The sequence below is a fragment of the Marmota marmota genome, unplaced genomic scaffold (genome assembly GCF_001458135.2).
Source record: "Marmota marmota marmota unplaced genomic scaffold, marMar, whole genome shotgun sequence".
Lineage (NCBI taxonomy): Eukaryota > Metazoa > Chordata > Mammalia > Rodentia > Sciuridae > Marmota > Marmota marmota.
The window spans coordinates 6,657,460-6,681,031 of record NW_026000016.1 but is presented as its reverse complement, the minus strand read 5'-3'; the positions used below and the strand labels follow the sequence as shown (position 1 = coordinate 6,681,031).

General features: G+C 37.0%; 1 protein-coding gene across 24 annotated transcripts in view; it reads right to left on the bottom strand.

Moving 5' to 3' along the window:
• The window catches only part of Pard3 (par-3 family cell polarity regulator), a 626,126-nt gene that overhangs the window by 186,264 nt on the left and 416,290 nt on the right, over positions 1-23,572 (bottom strand). For 20 of the 24 annotated variants that reach the window (XM_048809090.1, XM_015483461.2, XM_015483455.2 and 17 more), the window contains one exon: positions 9,852-10,083. In XM_048809090.1, coding sequence (XP_048665047.1) covers positions 9,852-10,083 — 232 coding nt within the window. Of the gene's footprint in view, positions 1-4,948; positions 5,039-9,851; positions 10,084-23,572 lie in introns of those variants that run through there. The other 4 variants (XM_015483457.2, XM_015483458.2, XM_015483459.2 and 1 more) reach the window with 1 other exon arrangement.

Sequence of the window (23,572 nt, the reverse complement as noted above, 5' to 3'; positions counted from 1 at the left end):
GTTACTGTGTACAAATAGAGAACGTAAAGTTTCTCTTTTCTAATGACTAAAACTGTTATGAGAGAAAGAGAATGTATGTTACAATATAAATATCATAAATGTTATGGAAGGAGAAACTAAGGAGTTGAGGTTGTCATCACCTTGTCAATCCACACTTCATTTGGGAGTGCCTCAGAAGATTCCAAGCCGCAGGAGGGGGCTGGCCCCACATGCCTCAGCAGACTGTGGATCCCAGGCCAGCAGGAGAAAGAGAAAGCTGTCGAGTGCCCCCTGTTGGTAAGGCAGAGGTGGCAGGTGAGCTGCCCATGCCTATGGCTTCAGAGCAGAGGAGGCCTTATACCAACTCACTCACACAGGAGCAAGAGCAGCATGCTGACTTCTTTTAGGGACAGAATCTTACCCCAGCTGACCTCATCTCCTAGATCGTGATATTTTGAGTCCATGGAAAACACTCATAGGGCAATGTTACTTAGCACTGAATCGGCAAGTCTGGGGTGGGGCCTGTGATTCTTTCACTTATTTAATTTTTTTGGTTGTCAATGGACTTTTATTTTATTGATTTACTTATATGCAGCTGATAATCAAACCTAGGGCCTCACACGTGCCAGGCAAGTGCTTTACCACTGAGCTACGACCCCAGCCCTGATTCTGCTTTTTGCCAGGCTCCCAGGTTTTGTCATGCTCCTGGTCTGAGGACGACCCTTTTCTAGGCTAAGGATGTAGAATTCATGGCCTGGCACTTTAAGGGCCATGAGGACTGGGATACATTTACACTGGCTTTCATAAACCATGGGTTGACAGATACTCTGAGGTGGGGTTATTTGCAGGCATTTCCAAGAGGCCCAGTCAGAGGAGCAGAGCTACTTTCTAAGATTCCAGAGAGGCCAATGAATAAGTTCAAACCACCAGCATCTGCTGCATTTACTGGGTACTGATTATGCACCAGTCTGCGAGGGATAGAGCTGGGAAAAAGAAAAGGGATACCACTTGCTGCAGTTGTCAACTTAGTAGTAAACCAGGTAAGTGGACATATCATCTCTTACTAAGTGTAAATGAGAAAAATAATGCCCCAAAGTGTGAACACAATGGTGGCAGGGAGTGCAAATTTGCAATTTTAGATTGATCCCCCTGATAAGCTGATACTTGAATAAAGATGTTAAAAAATGACAGTGAATCCATGGATATCTTAGAAAAGAATACTCCAGGTAGAGGTGTGAGCAAGGGCAAAGGCTCCAGTGGACTGGGCAGGTCAGGGAAGAGGAGGCCACTGTTGCCAGAGAAAGGCAGCAAATTAGAGGGTAGTGGGAATGGGGTCCGAAAGGGTATAGTAGGGGGATCCTGTGGCTCTCAACAGATGACTTAAGGTTTTCACTTTTAGTCTGACTGAATTGGAAGCTTTGGGGAGTGGGGGTTGGAGAGAGGAGGGACACATTGTGACTTTTGGCTACAGTGTTAAAAATACAGCAGGGGGCGTGGGGGGGGGATGGGGCAGTGGCAACAGGGAGACAACTGAAGGGCTACTGACCAAACTGGCAAGAGAACAGGCTGGGGGCTTGCACCAAAATATTCCTACTTGCTGTATTAGGGGTTCTCCATTTCCCCTCTTCCAGTTAATTTAGAGGGTTGTCCATTGTCATTTCTGATCTTGTTGGGTGATAATGTTGGTCATTAGTGGTCACCATGTGAGCAGGGTGGAGAGTAAAACATCCTAGGACAGTGGTTGAAAACAGACAAAATGGGTTTTGCTTTTGTACATTAACAGATCAAATATATGGTATAAGGAAAAAATAACAGTCAAGAATTACTCTAAGGTTTTGGAATTAACCAACTGAATAAGCAAGTCTGCTATTATCTGAGGCAGGAAAGATGAAAGAGAAAAACTCAGGGACTATCCAGGACTGATGTGGGTGTGCATAATGTTTCAACTATCTGGTCAACATTCATGAGAATGTCAAGAAGATGACTAGTTTCAGAGATCTAGAGCTTCAAGATGCACAGGCAGGAGATGAGAACTTGGGAGTCATCTGCCTATAGACTGTATTTAGAGCCCAAAGGTTCTGTTTCCTGAGCCTATCAAAATTGTGCTATTGAGCAAAGAAGAGGAGGAAGGAACTAAAGGTTGAGCAGAACATGAACTCAGGAAGACCCAAACGGAGTGGGCAGGGAAGGAAAGGAATTCCCAGCAGAGGTATTCCAGAGAAGAAGAATGATCAACGTAAGGAGCATGTCTGTCGATGAGAGGAGGGAGAAGGACAGACACAGATTTGTCAATGCAGAGGCCATCAGAGACCTGGACAGGAGGAGGCTTTGTGGAGCAGAGACAGGATGAAGGAATCACTGAAGGGAGTTCAAGAGAGAATAAGAAAATAGAGCAAACAGAAAGGCATCCAAGGATTGCTGTGAAATGGAGGAAAGAAAATGAGATCATAATTGGAAGGGGAATTTTTTTGTGTTTATAATGGGGAAAATAATGGCAGGGTTAGGATGCTGTGGTTGATCCAGTAGCAAAGAGCAATCACTGATGATGTAGGAGAGTGAAGAAGGGTTTGCTGAGGTAGGAACAGGGAAGAGGATCAGCAGGGCTTTCAGGGGCCTGGCTTTAGCTCAGAACATGGATTAAAAATAAAACAAAACAAAATATAAGAGGAAAGGTCAACAGCAGACATGGTTATGTCACTGTGATCTGAAATTTAATCTGATTTTACTCTCGTTTCTAAATTGGCTATTATTAAACATAGGTCGGAAGAAAACCACCCAACATTCAATTATGTCAGAGGTCACTCCCCCAGGGAATTCTTTAAAAGACTGAAAGGGTAAAATGATTACCTTTATATAATAATTTGAGGCTTGCTAAAAATATATTTTAGAATAATGTGTATTTGATCCATCATATGTAATGTAAAAAAGAGAGGGCCTCTAATGGTAACAAATAAAAACATTTAGAAAGAGTATCTCCATTGTATGTCGTGGTGAATGTCACTAGCTAAGCCTGTCTTCTAGTACATTTTTCATCGGTGTGATGGTATTTATTTACCCCATGTTATTAAAAACTGAATAGTCACTAGTCTTCAATTTTCACATCAATTGCAGGGAAATAAAAAAGATTCCATTTCTACACAATCTGGAATTGAAATTGACTTAGCATCTCGGAACTGTCAAAAATTTCCTTTACGAAAAGGTTTGCTTTACAGAGACTATAAAGCAAGTGTCATCCTTGACACTTGCCTTCTATATTCACGAAACAGGTCTGAGGAAAAGAAACGTTAAAGAACGCCAGGAAAGGTCTTAGAAAGGCGCAGTCGTCATGCTCTGTGCCTCCTCTGGCGTCCTTTGCAGTCAGCTTCTGCGCTCTAGATGTCAGGGGGTCTCTATTTAAAAGTGCTAACAAGGAAGAGAAGAATACTTGAAAATATGATATCAGCTATCCCAGAACTTGTCTTTGCTATCAGGTCAGTCTGACACTTATTTTCCAGTGTTAGAAAAAAGGTGGGGGGAATCTCTGTTTTGATTCAAATCAAAAGATGCATACATTAAGCCCTTGGGATTTACAAATTCAAAACATAGTCCAAGGAAACCTCCCAGGATGGGCATTTATCAAACAGAGCTATTCTTTGTCCAGGTAACAAATAAGACGACAAATGAAATTATGCAAAATTTACTTAGTTTTTTCTTCATTACAAAGTACTGCCCTTTGGTTTCATTTAGAGAGGCGTAGACTTCTACATGCTTATTTTAGCTGCATTCCTGATATCCGCAGCAGATTGCATAGGATGCCATTCAATTTTACCAATGTGAAACTGGCCACATTAACCTACATGGAAATTAAATCCAAGTCATAAATAACTCCAGGTCCTGATATTTCTGACATGGGCAAATGAGCAGATTCATGTGTATCTCCTTTGAATACAGGTGAGGTGAGGATTTTCCCAACAATGGAATGGGATGAGGGTAGGACTGCAAACCACGGCCTAGTCCAATCGGAGTTCAATCCTTCTCACACACTCAGCCCAATTCCATAAGACCCTTTATTAAATGGTTTTCTTTTTCACATTTATTCTTAATTAGGATGCTAACATTCTCAGGAAACAGAGCTAACTAGAAAGTCTTTGAAATCCCAAGGGGCCACAAATAATGGAGGGATTGTGAATTACGGCTTCTTACCAGGCAGGGAAGTTCTCCCACAGTAAGGGTAGTCTGAGCTCCACCTACAGTAACTAGCCTTTGGATGTGAAATTGGAACACTTGGTCAGGCAGACTCTTTCCAGAAATATCCATAAAAGAGTGTGCACTTCATGACTTGCAGTCTCAGAAGACCTAGGGATTACTATTTGCCAAAGTAGCTCTACTTTTATGCACTGGGAGAAGTTGCTGGTTCAGCCATCCCAGAGCACAGAAATTTATTTTCTCAACACCTTGTTTTTTTTTGTCTATTTTTTTATAATGCATAGAGGGAATAAATTTGGTCAAAAAAGATGCCTTTAGACTGGACCATTTGGTCACTGATCTGTGTTCTGTTGCCTTTCAACCTGGATGGGTGACCTCTGCAACCCACATAATTCATTGCCTCTATCCGGTTCATTCTCTGCCTGTCTGTGTTCCCAAGCCACCATGTTACACAGGAAACCAAACCAGTGGTGATACTTTGAATAATCTTGGAAACACTGGTTCTGACATCTAAATGGTGTATGCTGATGATTTCTGAATACGCCAGCAGCCAGGACTATGGTTTTCCACTAAGATATGGTTTTAAGGGGCGGACTTAAAATATATAGGAAAAAACTTGTCTCTGCCTTTTGAAGCAGTCATTTAAACCCCCAAGCTTGAAATCATGATTTTAAAAGTTCCAAATTGATTAATATGGAAATTACCAAACCATCAAAACTGCTGATGTCGTAAACAAAATTCGTCAACAAAATTCATTGAAAGTAAATTTATTGTTTGTTTAAAAAAAAAAAAACAACTATGTAACACGTGCTGCTCATGACATTTTTGAATCTGGTTTGTTGTTCATCTCTTCTCAGGCTTCAGTTTGGCAAGGCTAAACGAGAAACACGGTACAGACACAGTTAGTAAGCACGAGTAAAGAAGCAAAAATAATACGTGTTTGCTATTCTCTCAAACCTGAGATGTGCCACCCAAACAGTAGTGAAGTTTTAATACCTGAGCATGCTCCTTATATTCTGAAAATGATTACATCTTTAAAAGGAAAAGACAGAGGTATATCTGATTTCAACCAAATGAGGTTTCAGACCAAGTTATCTATTTCCTCTTACAGAGCTTAATAAAACAATGTGGCAGGGGCCAGGGGAATTATTTTGAATGTGTAACTGGAAGATTCTGTTTTAATGGCAATATTTCAACATTACTCTTGCTTTAGCTTTCCCCAGCAATCAGTTCTCAACTACTACATACAGACTATAGCAAGAAATAAACCTATAACATAGACAGGTCACTTCTAAGAACCTTCAGTTTCAGGGTACATGCAATTCTCTGATATTCAAATGATAATAGTTCCAATTTTATACCAAAGCAGTATCAAATTGCACTTACTCCAAAGCTTTAAAAAAAGAAAGAGCTTATAATTTTTAAAGTCTTAATATCTGAGAAGTAGGATTTTATTATCATGTTGGTAATTTCTATTTGGCGAAGGAAACTAAGATCAAAACACATGCTTAAAAATGCTCTAGCTTTCCTTTAAAAATGTACATTTAAATCATTATACCTATCTCCCTCATTCTAAAATAAATATTGAGTTACCTCTTCACAGATAACCTCATATAATAGCAGAATTCCCAGAAATATTTTATAGTATGAAATTTGAATAGCCACAAATCTGAGCCTCAAATATGCATAAAGACTCAAAATTCCAGACCTTCCCCTGCTCTAGGGTTCACATGCAGACTGACTGCATTCACAAGTTATGTTTACCCGTTTGTAAGCACACTCAGGTTTCTTAGATACAAAGCCAGTTTAATTAAGGCAATAGGAGTTCCTTGTGTGCCAAAGAAGATGCAATATGTACAAGGAGAAATTAATACAAACACGCACCCCTTTGTATTTGTTATTTGATTCCTTATATATTTAAATTAGCGATTTAAAACTTGCGTTAAGGCAGCTTTTGCCCTTCATATACTCCATAATTTATACAGAGAAGAAGGATTCATAGGAGTCACAACATTCTTTCCTAGAGCTATTTATCAATAATTAAGTTCTTTTTGTGACTACCATTCAGTGTGTGAAATAGAAAACCATGCCATCTGTATATGCCAATTACTAAAAATACCTCCTCAATGGGCCATTAACTTCCTTTAGTAAGTTTTTAAAATATCGTCTTTCTGTTTGGCCCTCATTGTATCTAACAAAAAATGTCAGATAAGCTGCAGAAGTAGAAACAGGGTGAGAGTGTGTGTGTGTGTGTGTGTGTGTGTAGGTGTGCATGCATGCATCTGTGTGTACACGCACATGATGAAAGAATCAGGATGGACAGTGGAGGAGTGAGCCTGGTTTTGAAGGAAAACACGACTTTGTCAAGCCGACTAAAGAGAAAAAGCTTATACGCTGACACATTTATCTAGAAAGCTAGACTCCCAATATCTAAAGCACCTGCCACTTTTCTTTTTGTTATGTGAACCACGAAAGGAAAACAACAATCACAGACACACCACCGCTTAGTCCCTGCCCAGCCCATCATAGCAGCACCTCTTATGAACTATAGAAAGAAATCTTCATGCATATACACCTTTTGATTGAGCTATTTCAAAGCACCACTGCTAAGAAAATCACATCCTATTCTCCTGAAAAGAACAAAGAGAAAGGAAGAAACTAATTTTAAAATTTTACTATCTTCGACTATATTGTTTTAAAAAGAACAAAACATAAAAAGAATCAACTAGAAGGGTTGTCTCAAATAATCAGATCCAGTAGGTAAGAAAGACTGTTTAAAAATGTTTTTAAAAATCTAACAACACTTAAATAATAATGACATATAATAATGCTAGGAAGCCAGAACTGCAAGCCAACAAAAAAAGAGAGAGAAAAAAACTTCTTTTATATTTAATAGATAATGCTCACTCATTTTCAAGGAGCATAGTTTGGCAAACTTCAGTCCTACAGGGCTGAGGCTTGTGATCAGAAAGAATGCAGCCACAAGCAAGGGTTCTAGACAAGACACTGGGACTCTGCTCAGTTCTTCCATTCCCCACCATGTGGCAGCATGCTGTTCTCCTGAGAGATAAGCTCTGTTTCCTAGAATTCATAGACTTCCCTGGTATAAATCCTTTCTCCATGGCTGACTTTAAGCTACCAGTATGTCGTCACTGGACACAGTGCTGGGAAGAGCACGACAGTAATCACCAGTGTGATTAGGAAGTGATGAATTTTGAGTATTAATTATTTCTGATTTTTATATGATCTACTTAATTTTTAATAAAGGTTAGGCTTAACAATGATTTGCAAAATTTATAAAAAACTGCTCTCATAAATAAATGTGGGCTGACTTTAGCAAACTACTGATTCCAGGTATCCAGAGAAGTTTAGATATCTATGATTTTCTTACCAGCCATTGTTAAATACTTGAAAAATATTAGCCTCATTTAAAAAAAGAGAAAGAAAAAAAAATGAAATAAATTTCAGCCCCTAACCCAGAATATATAATTTGATTTTCAAGAGTAATCAGGGATTTTTTCTTTTTAATTTTTTTAAACATTTATTTTTTAGTTGTAGGTGGACACAATACCTTTATTTTATTTTTATGCCTCATGCATGCTAGGCCAGCACTCTACCTTTGAGCCACAACCCCATCCCAAGAGTAAACAGGTTTTTGAAGTAATAAATGGGTCAATTTTTTTTTACTACAAGGCTGGCTTTCTTTACAGACTATAGGTAAAGTTTATGGATTTAGACCTAGAGAAAATATCATAAAATGTTCTGCTGGCCATTTAAGAAAAAGAGGGTCAGGAAGTGCTCACGGTCCCTTTAAAACAATATACATTTTGCCCACAGACTACTCCTCTGGTCCCAAATTGCAAGTCTACCATTGAAGTTGCAAATTGCAGACAAAGATGATTTATAATTAATGTAATCCCAAAAGACTGGAAGTTTGTTTACCCATTACATCATAACAAGTCCAGATAAATGTTGGTTGATGAATGAAAACTAACAAGCCATTAGTTTTCAATATGCCTTCAAGAGAGCCCTGGAAATGCGACTATGCTGCATTCTTACAGGAGGTTTCCTTCCACCTATTATTCTCTAATTTAAAGAAGACAGTAGCACAAATTCCTTAAATTTTAATTAATGGACAGCAGCCTTATGTCTGTGCATTGTGTAGGTACTAGTTTCTGAGCTGTCAGATTGCATATATGGAAAGAAAAGCCCCCTGGCTAACATAGGAGCTGAAACAAAGTGGCAGTAAGAGCTATTTCATTCTGTAAATATTTTTGGACATGGAATATAATGAAGAAAGATGATTTGACTGAAAATGGATTTGGAAGGAGCAGTATAGAAACAAGAAAAAGTCTAATGAAAAACGATGAAGATCCCACTGCTCTGAATCTTTGGAGAGAGAAATGAATCCTATTTTAAACTAAAGATAATATTGTGAACAGGCTAGATTTTTGTGTTAATATGAATCTATAGTTTCCTTCTTCCATGCACTTGACTTAAATACATCTACAGAACACAACTGCTATGTTGCGTAACCTTCCAGCTGAGTCCTGATTCCTCAACTTTCCAGATCTGACATGTCTGTAACACCCTGAGTTATTGAGGTCAACCCAAGGATCCTAAATCAGAGAATTCCATGAAAATAAAAACTCTTGTTCACATTTTGCAATTAAAAACAAGTTAAAAAGAAGGGATTCATAATGTAGGATATCTACTTTTTGAAAAGTCAAGAGGCTGTGCTGTATGTTTTCAATTTTAAACCATCATCTTGATATGTTTAGGGCTTTAATTTATGGAACAATCAAGCAATCTTTATATTTAATATTAAATGCCTGTATATTATAAATCACCTTAGATGAACATTTATGGGGGAGTTTCAGTGAAACTTCTGAACAACTTGTCACTTTTATTGTATAGCAATGACTTGTAAAAAATGATATGCTAAGTAATCCTAGAGTATAATTTAGGGACACAAAAACAACTGTCAAGAAACAGGCAGAAACTACATTTAATGAAATCTTTACAGACTAAAGTAATAAGTATTAAATTAATCAACACGGCTTAATTGAGGCTCTATCTGTAACTTTTTTATTAGACTTGTTATTAATGAACCTTTAAATGCTACCACTAACTTGAGCTCTGTGTTAAATTTAAATAATGAACCATTGTTCCCACACACAAAAAAAGAACAAACACTGCTTTAATAGCCCTTTGTTTCAGTGGGCCTCTTCCTCTTGTACAGAGTGAAGACACAGAGGACTCCCTCCTTCTTCTCCAGGGTTATTTACATGGTTGGCAAGATATCAATGTTGAAGGCTGCTAAAATAACTAAAGCAAAATCCTTAAAAAAACAGAAATGCAGTAGCTAAGACTGGAAATAATAAAAGAATTTTGGTTGACTTCAAAGATACTGTTTTCAAATCTGTGCTTCTTGTGTTTTTTTTACTTAAACCTCACAGTCATATACAGTCATGGGACACCTAACATTTTGGTAGACCACGGACCACACATATAACAGCATACACCACATAGCCGAGCATGCAGTAGGCTATACCACGTAAGTTCCAACATGTTTGCACAATGATGAAACCCCCTAAGATGCATTTCTCAGAAGGCATCCTTATTGTTAAGTGGCACATGACTGTATATGTAAGGATGCTCTCTGGTTGATGGTAGTGAAGACTTACCTGAACATGTCTCCCAAACCCTTCAGCATCCCCTTCTTGGCTTTCATTTTATCCTTTTCCTTTTCTCTATCTTTTTTCTTCTCTTTTCCAGTTTTGTCCTTTTTCCTATCAGTCTTGTCCCCTTTCTCTTGGTTCCCATTCATCTGTCTCTCCAGAGAGTGCGAAGGCTGATCACTGGCTGTGGAAACCGATTCTCTCCCTGACCGTGAACTTTCTTCTGTGTCTTCTTCCACTGGACAGAAAAATAAAATAAAGTGAAGATAAGGGATATGGTGAATTACAGCCACAAAAATAAGTAGGCCAAAATGTTCGAGAACTTTACTTTCCCATTTTCTACAGCAAAATGGTTCGGCCCTCAACTTGGATTGCAACACTGTTTAATGTTGAGTAGATTATAAGGAAATATGGATTAGTCCCATGCACACGTCTGCTACATATAGAGGATGCACCAATAGCAAGACAGAAGCCGCTTCCTGGCTAGATAGCTGGATAGTTCTGTATGCACAGTAACACCCTGGTTGCTACACAGAATGTAGCAGGGGAGGACTTCAACCCTCCTTACGCAGCACAGACCTCTCAGAGTCTTTGCACTAGAATGGCAAGATGAAAAGAAAGAAAGAAAACAAGCAAGTTTCCTTCCCCAAGTGCTTCCTTTCTTCTCAGCTAAGGCAGTGTAGACACATCCGGGTCCTTCATTAATTTGGTAAACCACACCATTATTAGCACAGGATTTCTTTCCTCAGGCTTCCAAACAGTTCCAGTTATGATTTCTGGACACCAAGGAGTGGATTTTTTGGTTTATAACAACAGATCCTCAAGGCCTCTGTAACGTTTCTTTATATTGTTATTGCTAACATCATTAGTAAATGCTACTATATGTACTACAGGTTCTAATTCTCAATAATTTTGCATGGTTATCTGCATAAGGGCAGCCAAAAAGAAGGGGATGAAGCCATGAAAATCAATAAATCAATATCCCTCACTTCTTCATATTTTGCAGATAAAAGCCATAGTGATAACAATGTTCTTCTCTTTAGCCCATACTTTAAACATATGAAACAAGGGCAATTCAAACTTTTTACATTTGAAAAAAGTAGCAAATAACTGAAGTAGGTTCCTACCTACTGAAAGAACTTTAAGAATTTCTCTACCAATATGATTTGGGAAATGATATTGCCCAAATCATATTGTTATATTGTGTGTACGTATGAATATGTATGAATGAATACCACCATTACACATGCATAATTATACTGAACCGATACAAGTATGAAATATGTGAAAAGCATAGATGCACATTCTCAGCAATCTTTTCTGAGATTGGCTGCCCAAGATTATTTTCTAAATACATTAAGAATTATGGTATCTCCATTACATCTTGAATTCCAAGGTCATTTCTTTGCAGCATCAACAAATAAAGCACAACTCACTTTGAGTTTCTAATAACGCAGAATCAAATAGGACAGTGAGGACTTCATCTCAAACTTTTGCAAGGATCTAACCTTAATATCTCATCAAGTGAAATTTGGTCTTGCCTCTCAACCAGCCAAGGAGCACTTGAATTACCAAAACAAAGTATTAAGGGAATCGAACTAGCTAATATAGAACCAATATCTTTGTTTTCTGCTATTAAACCCTCACAAATCTAAGATTATCAGATGATAACACAGTCATGGCCAAGTAGTATAGTTTTGCTTTTTAAAAAGATGTGAGCTACTTTAGAATAACATAAAAAACAAAGGTGTACTATTCTTTTGCTTGACACATTTGGTTAAAACATGAGCCAACATATTTTCTATCCCAGCAGGTCATGCCCTGTGTACAGCCAAAGAGTAAAAACATCACTGTGTCTAAATCTGGAAGGTTCTTTGGAGGTCATTTAAACCAACCTCTTCCATTTGGCAGCAGCACCTTCACAGTCTGGGACTGCTGTATCTACTATGATATCACTGTACATTTGTACAGTGCAAGACCTTCATGCATTTCTTTGATCAACTCTGTGTGTGCCTGCTCAATTCCATGCTTCATACAGCATGTATTTGGGTGATCTATCATCCAGTTACTACACAGTCTGCCCAAAAGAGAATTCCAGGAGTCAGCACTGCATTTCAAAAACCTGTTGCCAATCCTGTGTGGACATTTAATGCTGTGACTTGTGGCTGTATTGACGAACTTACTCGGGAAGCTAGATCAAATGTGCACAAGGCTCTTGGCCAGCTATCTAACCCATATTGATGACTTTGGTCTTCCCTTATACTGGGGTATCTAATATGAGTCACCCTCCTCCAAAGGGCACGATGGCTGTTGGAAAATTTGCTTCTTTTCTTTTCTATCAATTAATATATAAAAAGTAATTGTTTACGTTTGGCAGAGGAAGGCAGTTACCACTTTCAGATGGACACAGTGAAAATCCATATCCTTATAAGTGAGACTGAATTAAGTAATTATTTCTGGTATACACAGAATAGGCAAAGAAAAACTTGGCCAACTGGCCCAAGGGCTTGCCAATTATGTGTAGTCTTTTCAAAGGAGAGTTCCCCCAAGAAAATTCAAATATACTTTAAGCAGGGTTGCAGCATCCTGCCTAGTACCCTCGAGCATGGCTGTGTTCTATTTGCCTACGTCCACTACTTCAATCCTATTTGGGTGTGACCCCCAAATTCAAAATAATTGACCAAATCACTATAAAGCTGAAAAACTGAGGCCTATTAATATACTCAAGTGAGCTAAATGTATGCCAGTCAATGTTCTATAACTCCTACAGAGAAACCACCTTTTGTTTATACTCCCAGAGCTCTTTGTACAATTTTTTTATTATTGCACTTCTCATCTATGTCTGTTTTCCCTTCTCCAGGCTCTAGAAATGAGATCTAATAGGCGGACAGCAGCTGCAAATAAATGCCCATGGAAATAAAAAACGACTAGTAAAATCTGGACACTGCCCTTTCCCAGCCAAAGTTTTGTCAGATTTCTGAGTATCACCATTCCTCTATCTTCAGGAAAATGCCCCCTCTCCCATAATCAAGCCTAACAAGGCTACCCCAACCCAACTACAGCAACACCAGGAACATCCATTGTATGCAGTGAAATTCCAATTGGTTTCTGGTATATTTTTATGCTATTATTGTTAGTCCTATACATATCATTTAATGGATTTTACAATCCTCTACAATGTCTGAAACTATAAACAAAAAAACGAGCTCAATAAATGTAAATGACTTAGTCTTCCACAGCAACCATTATCATAAATCATGAATGGAAGTATCAGTAGCGATTCTGTTAGTTTTCTGCCTAATAGTTTTGGCAGGAGTTCAAGGGGCATATGTCTGCTCTTGGCTCCATAACAGAATAAATGCAGTGCCTTCACAACTCACTATATGCTGAAGTCATGTTTGTTGCCAATTCTTTTCATATTCACAATAATTTTCTGGTATATGTAATGCAACTTATTTCTAAATTGGGTGAAATAGAAAAAGTATTAAATCATTTATTAACTTTGTGTTTTGTAACCACATTTTAAATGAAAACTCCTACCTCACTTTCCTGCCTGAAGCAAGTGGACTGTTTAAAATGATACTTGCACATTTGAGGATTCTTTATGCTTGTTCTAATTTAGATAATACATTATCACAGAAACTCTACTGAGGGGGGTGTACTGAACTAACTAATTCCTTTGAATGCCAACTAATTAAAAATATTTAGCAATATGGAGTTTCATATGTACAAACATAAGATGTTCTTTTATACTATCACATTATATATGCTTCAAACTCAGAAATTATTTGATAGAGAAAAATAAAAATCATTTGCGTAAAACTGCTCTGGTTTTTTAAAAGCTCAAATAAATTGGTTACATGTGTTTAATAAATACATATATTTTTAAAGTCACTAATAAGCTAGTCAGATTCTAAGTTTCAAAACCAATCTTTGTACATTTAATACTATCTTTATAATGAGGGCCATAAAATGTTCTTATTCCCTTAGTTGGAAAAAATATTCATGTAAACAATTTTTCAACTAAGAAAAGTACCAGTAATATATAAGCAGTAAACGACTTGATCTATTGTGTTCATACATTAAATTACAATGCAAGAAGTAATCATAAACTTACATTTAGATAATTTACTATTTTAAATGCTATATAAATTTTGATGTTTTCCACTTTAATTTTGTTCATCTTTACAGATTATTTGCTTTCCTTTTGCAGACACCATGAACAAAGAAAGATGATTATCTCCTTCCAAACAAATAGAAATGTCTATTTTTGACAACATTTCTGCCTGTTTTAACCTGCTCTGTGCACTGAACTCTCAGCTACTTTCCCATGTGATTACCTATAAAGACAGATATTTTCAAGTTTCTTTTTTTAAAGAAGGTAAAGTGTGAAGCTGCTTATTTCTCTTTCATGAAGTGCAGTCATTCTGCAATTAAGACATACCTAATTATCATGTTTTCAACAGATGCAAATCTGCCTCAATTAAAATTCTAGTCCATGTTACAAATTAAGCTACTCAATTCTGAAAGGTATCATGTTAGGACTGGGCCTCCAAGAAATTTGGAAAAGATTGGGCACTTAGGTATTAAAATGATTATGCAAAAAATGGTACTGGATTTCAAGTGAAGTTCTACAGTTTCTTCCATCAATAGAATATATTTATCTAGTCATTCCAAATATTTTACTGTCAAAAAGTTGACTCCAAGCCATAGGGACATTAGTGATTTCCCCCCATTGAGAAGTGATGCTACTGTTGATACTGTAATGATCTCTGTTGCTTATCCAAATGCATTTCTCCCTTTCTTCTTCCCAATGGAACTCTGATTGTGTTCAGGATTGTGACCTAGCTCCAAGGGGTAAATTCATCAAATTTAAACTAACCAATGGATGTCATCCTCCTATGAACTTGTTAGTCCAAGGGTATTAGAACAAGATTGATCCCAGCAAACTAAATGACATATTCTATTCTAGGAGCCACAACTTACTTCCTCAATTGGACAAGAAAGTAAAAAGTCCTTGAGTGCTGAAATTACCAGGCACATAGGTCAAATTAGGGATAGCAGAACAGAAGGGGCACAAAAATATTGGGTCTTTGATGACACTGCTGGAATATGAAATTAATAAACCCTGATATGCCCAACTCTAAAACTCAGAAGACAATGCATTTCCTTACACTTTAAGTTCATCTGAGTTAGCTCTGCTACTCAGTGCAGCTGAAAGCATCCTAATATGTATGCTGTCTAAATCAAACTTTAAAGCAGTTGTGCAGTATCGACAGTTATTTATCATGAGTGTAAGGTTTAGAAATTAATGTCATTTTGGGCAGTTCTGATAACTTTTCTAGATGGAAGTGAAATGCTCAATAGGCATAAACAAAAGAAATACAAAATTAAAATGATAATCTAACATTATCTTTTCCATACTACTCAACGGGTACTCTCCTCTGAGGGCAAGGCATAAGGAAGCATCAGTAAATATTTGTTGAGTAAATGACCATATAAACAAAGAGCTGAAAATATGAAAAGCTATCTTTTTTTGCTCTCTAATATAAAGAATTACCCTACAAATGTTAAAACTGTAATGGTAGAAACAGATTCTTTAGTAATTTACAATTTACATTGGAACACTAAAAACCAAGTGTGAAGACTCTACACAGGATGACTCATCATCCTCACAGGGTACCATTTTAAAATAAAACTCAAAGTGGATTAAATTAATAAGACATCAACAATGGAAGATTTCAGTGAACTCAGCAAATCTCCTGTCCATCACCAACTTCTATCGATTAATGATAGGTAAATAAAAATGTAATAAAAATTGATGAGTGCACTGCAAAGTCCTACATAGTAATTGAGCATGTTGGGTACATAAATGTTATTTCTGTTTCTTATTTTAGTTGATTATTTTGACATTGGAAAAGGAAGAAAGAAGTAGGAAATGAACAGCTAGTGATACAGATGGTGTCGAATAACAGGATCTGCTGTTCTGGACTCTGACTTTTAACACAGAATGTTGAGCTCTTGGCAAGGGAAACAGGTTTTTCTGAACACCAAATGTAATAATGATAGTAATAATAATAAGAAGCAGCAGCAGCAGCAACTAGCATGAAACATGAAAACTTGAGAACCTTTTCTACTAATATCATAGGATGGGAATAATAATTAATATGATGAAGAACCAAGTGTATGACCATGAATGGAGAAGGAGAAGAAAAAGTCAGTTGATATTTAGTCGGGTCCTACAGAAGGGGTTTCAAAGTAGGAGAAAAATTCAAATTCATGACCCCTAAGATGGCCTACTCTATTTTAGACTTGTTACATTTTATTTTTAATTTTCTTTTAGTTATACATGGCACAATATCTTTATTTTGTTTATTTATTTTTATGTGGTGCTGAGGATCGAACCCAGTGCCTCACATATGCAAGGCAAGTGCTCTGTCACTGAGCCACAATCCCAGCTCTAGAATTGAATTTTAAAATAATCTCTCAATACATATGGATAGAGGGACAAAAACACTAGGATTATTCTTCCAAAGGGTTATTATTACTAAGTCACTTTTGTTCACTTTCACTCTGCATTCTAAACTTCTCTCTAATCCAGTCTCCCATATAAATTAGGTAGAAAGCTCCTAAAGGTAATGGTAGGATGTAACCTGTATTATTCCCTTCTTCCAACACAATGTTGCAGAACAGGAACAAGGAGGTCACACCCTCTGTTTTATGAATGCTTGCATATTTGTTTTTGGTTCCCAAATGATTTTTACATTTAAATGATGGTACACCATGGATGTGTTCTGCCCAGTGAGATAATGTATAATGGTACTGAAGGCTTTCCTTTCAACAGTTGAGACCAAATGGAATGTTCATAATAATCAAAATGCTAACACTCATAACTCTATTGCAATTGCCATTTAAAATTTTATTCTATGCAAGGTGTGGGTTTAATGTCAACAAGACACAAAACATTATTTATTGTGTTAAAGAGATTCCAGTCCACTGATAAGAAACAAACAATATAAACACATACAGATATAATCCAAAAGTGAATAGCTATCAATACTCTTACTTTTGTTTTTTCCTTTTTGAGAAATCAGAACCCCTATCTCCCCAAATCCCCAGTATTTTTTAATTACTATGAAATATAATTCATATTGAGGGATCTCCAGACATTTCTTTATGTTAAAATACTTTAGCAGGGGCATAGCTCAGTGGTAGAGAACTGGCTGAGCATGCAAAAGGCCCTGGGTTTGATCCCAAGACACCCCCCCGCAAAAAAAAAAAAAAAAAAAATCTCTATTTAAATAGTCTCAGATGCCACTTTATATAATCCAGGGCTTTAGAAAGTCAAGGGGAAATTAGATTGTTCAGGAAAATGTGTAAAATGCACAGTGTTAAGTGATAGTGTAAACAGTGTAAAATGCACACAGAGGTGCTGAGGCCATGTACATGGACTATGAGAAGATCTACTTATGGATAGTGTGTGATGTGAGCAAGAAGGAGCCACCCTGCTGGAGGGATGGTGAGAATAAGTGTGCAATTACAGAGCTTTCTGAGCAAATACAGAGGCAGGAGAACCAGTCAGGAAATTCTAACTTCAGATATTAAATAATGAGGGTTCAGGCTAGATTGAAAAGAAAGATGATTATAAAATAAAATAAATTTTAAAAAAAGAAAAGAAGGAGTAAAATTAGATTTCATGAGAAAAAATTAAGAATGCTTGGTAATGGAGTGGTTACAGAGTGAGATTATAATTCCGATTTTCTGAGCCTGGAAGTGATAATGAAAGAAATCACATCAACATCATCTATCTTTATGTATATGATGCTAAGTGTGTAAATGCAGTTTCTTCTTTTTCTCTTCCACTGCCAAGTGTCATTACTTACCTAGATTATTCCATTACTATTATATAAGTGATCTTCTTGCCACCAACACTGCTACTTGCTTTCCCTTCCCTCAATAATCCATCCTCAAATCCATGGTCACCAAAATCATATTCTTTTACTTTAAATTCTTCAAAAGCTTTTAAAGGTCTTCAGGATAAAATGTAAACAATTTATATTAGGCTATGATCCACTGTCTACATACATCTTAAATCTCATTCCTCACTATGATCTCACAGGTACCATATATACCATCCCAAGAGAACTTGGAACTACAGAAATCTAGAGATGGTCCCCATTCCACATGTTCCATATAGCCCCTCTTCACCCAGTTGAAGACTCTCAAACAGTAGTGCTGGACTGAAGCAATATCTCTCTGGGAAACCTTCTCCACATCTGCATCTACTTCCTTCTCTACCTGATTTCCACACTGGCTAGGCGGGTGGCCCACCCTTTGATGCCATAACAACCTGTACACTACTATTACACTCAACCACACAGCTTATCAAGAGTTGGTTACCACTGGGTTGGATTGCTCCTGGACCCTCAGGAACTTATAGCCAAAATATCAGACCATAGGTGCCCTGTCTCATTAATACATGCTTAAATACTTAAGTAATATTAATTAGTATAATGGGATATCCTATTTGGAAGATTGCTCAGATATTCTAGAAAATCACAGGAATTCAAACCAAAAAAGATGCATTCTAACTGTAATTTTGGTCAAATATTTAAATATTTTCCTCTAAATAAAAAAGGTTATAAATGAGGATTCTATTATTCACACACCTTAGATATGATTTTTCACTGCATTTTAGCTTAAGTTACTTTTAATCTGGAAAAAAAATTAAGGAAGAGCTTTCACTACTTCATACACACATGCAGACTGCACTCAGAAACTTCCTAAAAACAAAATCAAAGCTCCTTTTCTTAAACGGAAGGTAATGTTTAAAACTACAAGTTAACATAAAATGATAGTATATATTCTTCTTTTTTTTTTTTTTTGGTACTGGGGATTGAACACAGGGGTAGTCGACCACTGAGCCACATCCCAGCCCTATTTTGTATTTTATTTAAAGACAGATTCTCAATGAGTTGCTTAGTGCCTCCCTGTTGCTGAGGCTGGCTTTGAACTTGCGATTCTCCTGTCATAGTCTCCAGAGCCGCTGGGATTACAGGCATGTGCCACTGTACCCGGCCCTATATTACTTTTTTTTTTTTTTTTTTTGCATTTCAGAACATTCAACTAACTGCTAAATGGATTAACTGAAGGGAGTAATTCATAAGATGCTTTGACTTTGGAACGTAAATCCTGAATTCTTTCATAGTAATTTTAATCTAAATAGATTCTGCTTTTGATAAAATTAGACTTAGTTTGTATTGTGTTTTTTTTTTCAAATATTTGATGACAAAAGGGGCAGCATACTGAGAAGTAAAAAAAAAATCTTAAGTTATCAAATGCAATGTGCTATTATGTAGCTAATAAAACAACAAAATTCCCCTAGTAGTTCTCATATTACCTGATTTAATAATGTAAATTTAGTTTCTTCCAATCTCATATTGTAAGACTAAATTATGCATGTTTTAGAGAAAGGCTTTTCTACCTCTGAAGAGAACTACATGAAAACAAGGCAAGCTACTTGAAAGCAGTATGTCCATCTTTGCAAGACAAAGTTTTTCATATTTAAAGTTCTGAATATGACATATCTTAAAATCAATATTTGGTTCTGTTATATTTCATCAACTCAAATCCAAAAAGCTGTTACTAAATTAATAATAGGGATTATAGTTTCTGGCAATTTTTAATTATGAATAAAGAGATTATATTTTAAAAAAAAAGGAAACAAAGCAATGTTACTGCATGCATTTTCTTGGTAGCAACAGAACTGATTTATTGTGGGGGATACAGAAGCTGCTTGCTGAGAGCCAGGCTGCGTGTATAATTTGCATAGAAGAAGGAGCAGATTGTAGATGCCCTGACCTGTCAAACACAGGTAGGGCCTCAGAGATAATGGGTCCCAGAATACAAAGCTCCATCTTGATCCAGACAGACACACACAACATGGAGAGGCCAGATGGATTAAATGAGAGACACAAACGCTGGCTTCTGCCATCTCTGCAGGAAGAACGTAAGTGCTACAGAAGATGACAGATACCAGATACCACATGGATCCCGCCCCAGTCTCTTGGCCCCCAGTGTGGTGCCTCTGCCATGATTTCAGCACTGTGGAGAAGAGGCAAGCCTGTGCAGCACCATGAAATGCAGTCACTGGGGATGTGCTCGATCGAGTTGACAAGAACAATCAACCATGCCTCTGTGTGCATCTCTCTAGTAAAGACGAAACATACCAGTAGAAAACAAGAGACTGGATCAGTCTGGGACTTTCTGCTCCTCGCCAACTGTTCTCCACTACCTGTTAGTAGCTTTTCGTCAACAGCCCACTCTCCACGACAGCATTTGCAGGATGCACTGTGTCCTTGAAGACGTCTGTCTAACCAAAAGACTCCTCAGACAATGGTCCTCTTTTCAGAATAGTGGTGATATGGCGTTTTAACTTCAACAGGTGACCAGAATTGAATCACAGCACAGAAAAAGAACCTTCTGACCCAGTATCTCACAGAGGGCAAACAGTGGAGGGCCTGTTGCTGACGCATAGGTGTAAAAAAGTGAGATTGCAAGAACAGGGTCCAGTGATGGAAAGGGTCCAGACCAGGTGGCAAAAGCTTGAACAGACATGAAAAGGATGGCACTTGGGAAAACAGAGGAGGAGTTAATGGAGCCAGCTGGCCTTGCTCACAACCCTGAGACATAAAAGGCATTTTGTCTCTCGTCATCATGACCACCAGCACTAAGGGCACCCTTGATTATTTGTTTGCTTGTCTGGTTTTTCTTTTTTTTCAAACAAACTTTATTTATTTTTATGTGGTTTTGAGGATGGAACCCAGTACCTCACACATACGAGGCAAGTGCTCCACCACAGAGCCACAACCCCATTCCCGGCTTGTCTGTTTTTAAGAAAAAGAAAGTTTGCTAAGATGGTGAAGGTCTTGTACATGCAAGGCCCAGTGTAGGATACAACAGGTATAGTGAAATGTCACTGATGACCTATTACAACATATTGAAAGACTTTTTCTGTCCCCCACATTTCTTGCACACCAACAGCAGTTAGCCTGGAGCTTGCTCACTGATTTGACAGACATTCGTGAAACCCTCTGATTTGTCCAGCGATTGCAGGATTATAACAGATCTCACAGAAGGTATGAGGGGTTATCAGGTAGGATGTATGTAGGCAAGAAAATGGGTATAGATAATCAGGGAACGTTAAAACAAGAAGCAACCTCAAGAACAATCTAAACTAACTAAGTAAGAACTTGTTAAATTTTTTCCTAAAAACTGCAAACCATAGATTTTAAAATCTAAAATTTATAAAGAACTCCAATGCATAAAAGCAAACCAAAAGCAACTGTTAGGGCTGGGGTTGTGGCAGTAGAGCACTCGCCTAGCATGTGAGAGATGCTAGGTTAGATTCTCAGCACCACATAAAAGTAAGTAAATAAAATAAAGGTATTGTATTCAACTACAAAAAAAAAAAAAAAAAGCAACTGTTAAGGCAGAGGAGCGATAATGGCAGGTCGTGGGATAAAGTTCAGGGCCTCCTCCATGCCCCCAAATTAGGAAGTACCTCTCCTGACCAGAGGTCACATCACACAGTATGAAAATCAGTGACCCTGTTGTCCAAATCTATGGTTTTACAAATGAGGAAATTAAAGCTCAAGGGTTTAAGTAGTTTGACCCAAATCCCAACCTTGTTAGGAGACTGTAGATTATCATAGGATTCCTCTTTGAAATTCCTCATTCCATCTATTAATATGTCAACATTATTAGCTGTAAACATTTGAAATTTATAATAGTTGCTTTTTGCTTGCCATATCTAAATAACAGCAGACTGATCTGAGAATTAATATTAATGACAGGACTTGTGAAAAATATAGCATTTTGTGGCACGTTTCAGCGCACCTGCCACAGGTGTTTTTCTAGTTCTTATCCAGAAGTGCATGTTTGTCTATTTCCTCTTTTGTTTTTCATTTGGAGATAAGTAAGTGAATGATTTTAGCATACTGTTATTTCCATTAAGAATCTGTTATTTAATCCAGGTGTGGTGAAGCAAACCTGTAATTCTGGCAACTCAGGAGCCAGAGGCAGGAGAATCACAAGTTTAAGGCTAACCTCAGCAATCTAGTAGGCCCTAAGCAACTACTGAGGCCCTGTGTCAGAACAAAAAATTGAAAATGGCTGTAGATGTGGCTTGGTAGTTAAATAACCCTGAATTCAATCCCCATCATAAAAAACAAAATAAACAAACAAACAAACACTATTTAGCATTTTAAAATAAAGTATATATGCTGATAAAAGCAGATGTTCATCCTAGTGGAAAACTCTGGAAGCTGTCCCTGTAGAATTAAGAACTACTATGGATGAATGTCCCCCAAAGGTTCACTTATTAATGGCATGGTCCCCAAGGTGGTGCTATTGGGAGGTAGTAGAATCTTTTCGATATGGGACTTTATGAGGATGTGCCATCAAGGGCAATTGTAAACTAATCTCTTGGTATCTTTCGGCTTCCACTTTGCTCCACTTTACACTCCCCACCATTGCCAGGCAGCATCCTCACCAGAGGCTCAAAGCACTAGGGCTACCTAATCTCAGACTGAAACCTGCAAAAATGAGAGCTACATGACCCTTTTCTTTGTATATGTTAAATGCATCAAGCATATCATCACAATAATATGAAGCTGGCTAACACAAAAATGGAACATGTATTCAATCTCCTATCTAAAATGAGTGACTTATGAGAAAACTGAACTTTATCAGGGAACTTAAATAACATTTTAGTCAGAACAAGAAAAAAGTTCAAAATCACATAAACTATAAATTCTAAAATATAGCTAAAGTACTATATTTTTTATTCAGTTTAAACCCAGAAAAGACAAGTAAAATCTCTAAGTGTCAAGTAATACAGATTAATAAGGCAAGAAATCATTACAAAAGGAGAAAACTCAATAGGGTCAAAAGCTCTTATGACTCAGGATCTTGGAGACCAGAATTGGCAGCTAAAACAGGAAATATGTTCTTCATTTGGCAAGAATAGGCAGCATATATATGAAACCATTGGCTGATTATAGTGAAAAAAATGTCCAGATTTAGATGAAGAATTAGGCAGAGGCGGGGGAAAATGCAGCAATCCTTTTGCTAAGTTTTATTTGCATGTAACAGTATGGCAGAAATATTTATCTTCCCAAACACATTATATGTTACAGGCAAAATTATATAATTTTGCTTTCAATCTCCTGAGAATGTGTTCTTTTTAATTTAAAATTCCTTTTCCCCACTACAATATTACTTAGACATGTGTGATAAGAAATGGTTTACTCAAATGTTAAAAAGAAAGTGATTCACAATCCAAAAAATTATCTCTGCTCTCTGGAATAATTTTGGGCTTCAGGGCCTCCAACTTTTCTCTAAGAAAGAGTTATATGGATAAAATCACATTTAATTTTAAGAAAAGTAAAATGTAAATTATTAGTAATGAACAATATCAATTAATCAATAACTTTTACCATTAAAAATCTCTAAGAACTTTCCCTTTAAGTAAATACATTAGTAGATTTAAATGGAATGGTTATTTTTTTAAAAAAATAAACATTGAAGGATAAGGATAACTTGCGTGAAGCATTTTTTAAAAAATATAAGCATTTTTTTTTCCTCAATAGAAAACCATTCAATCAACTTGCTTAAACTATCTTGTCTTTTGGAAATACAAACACATACACAAATAAATTCTGCTA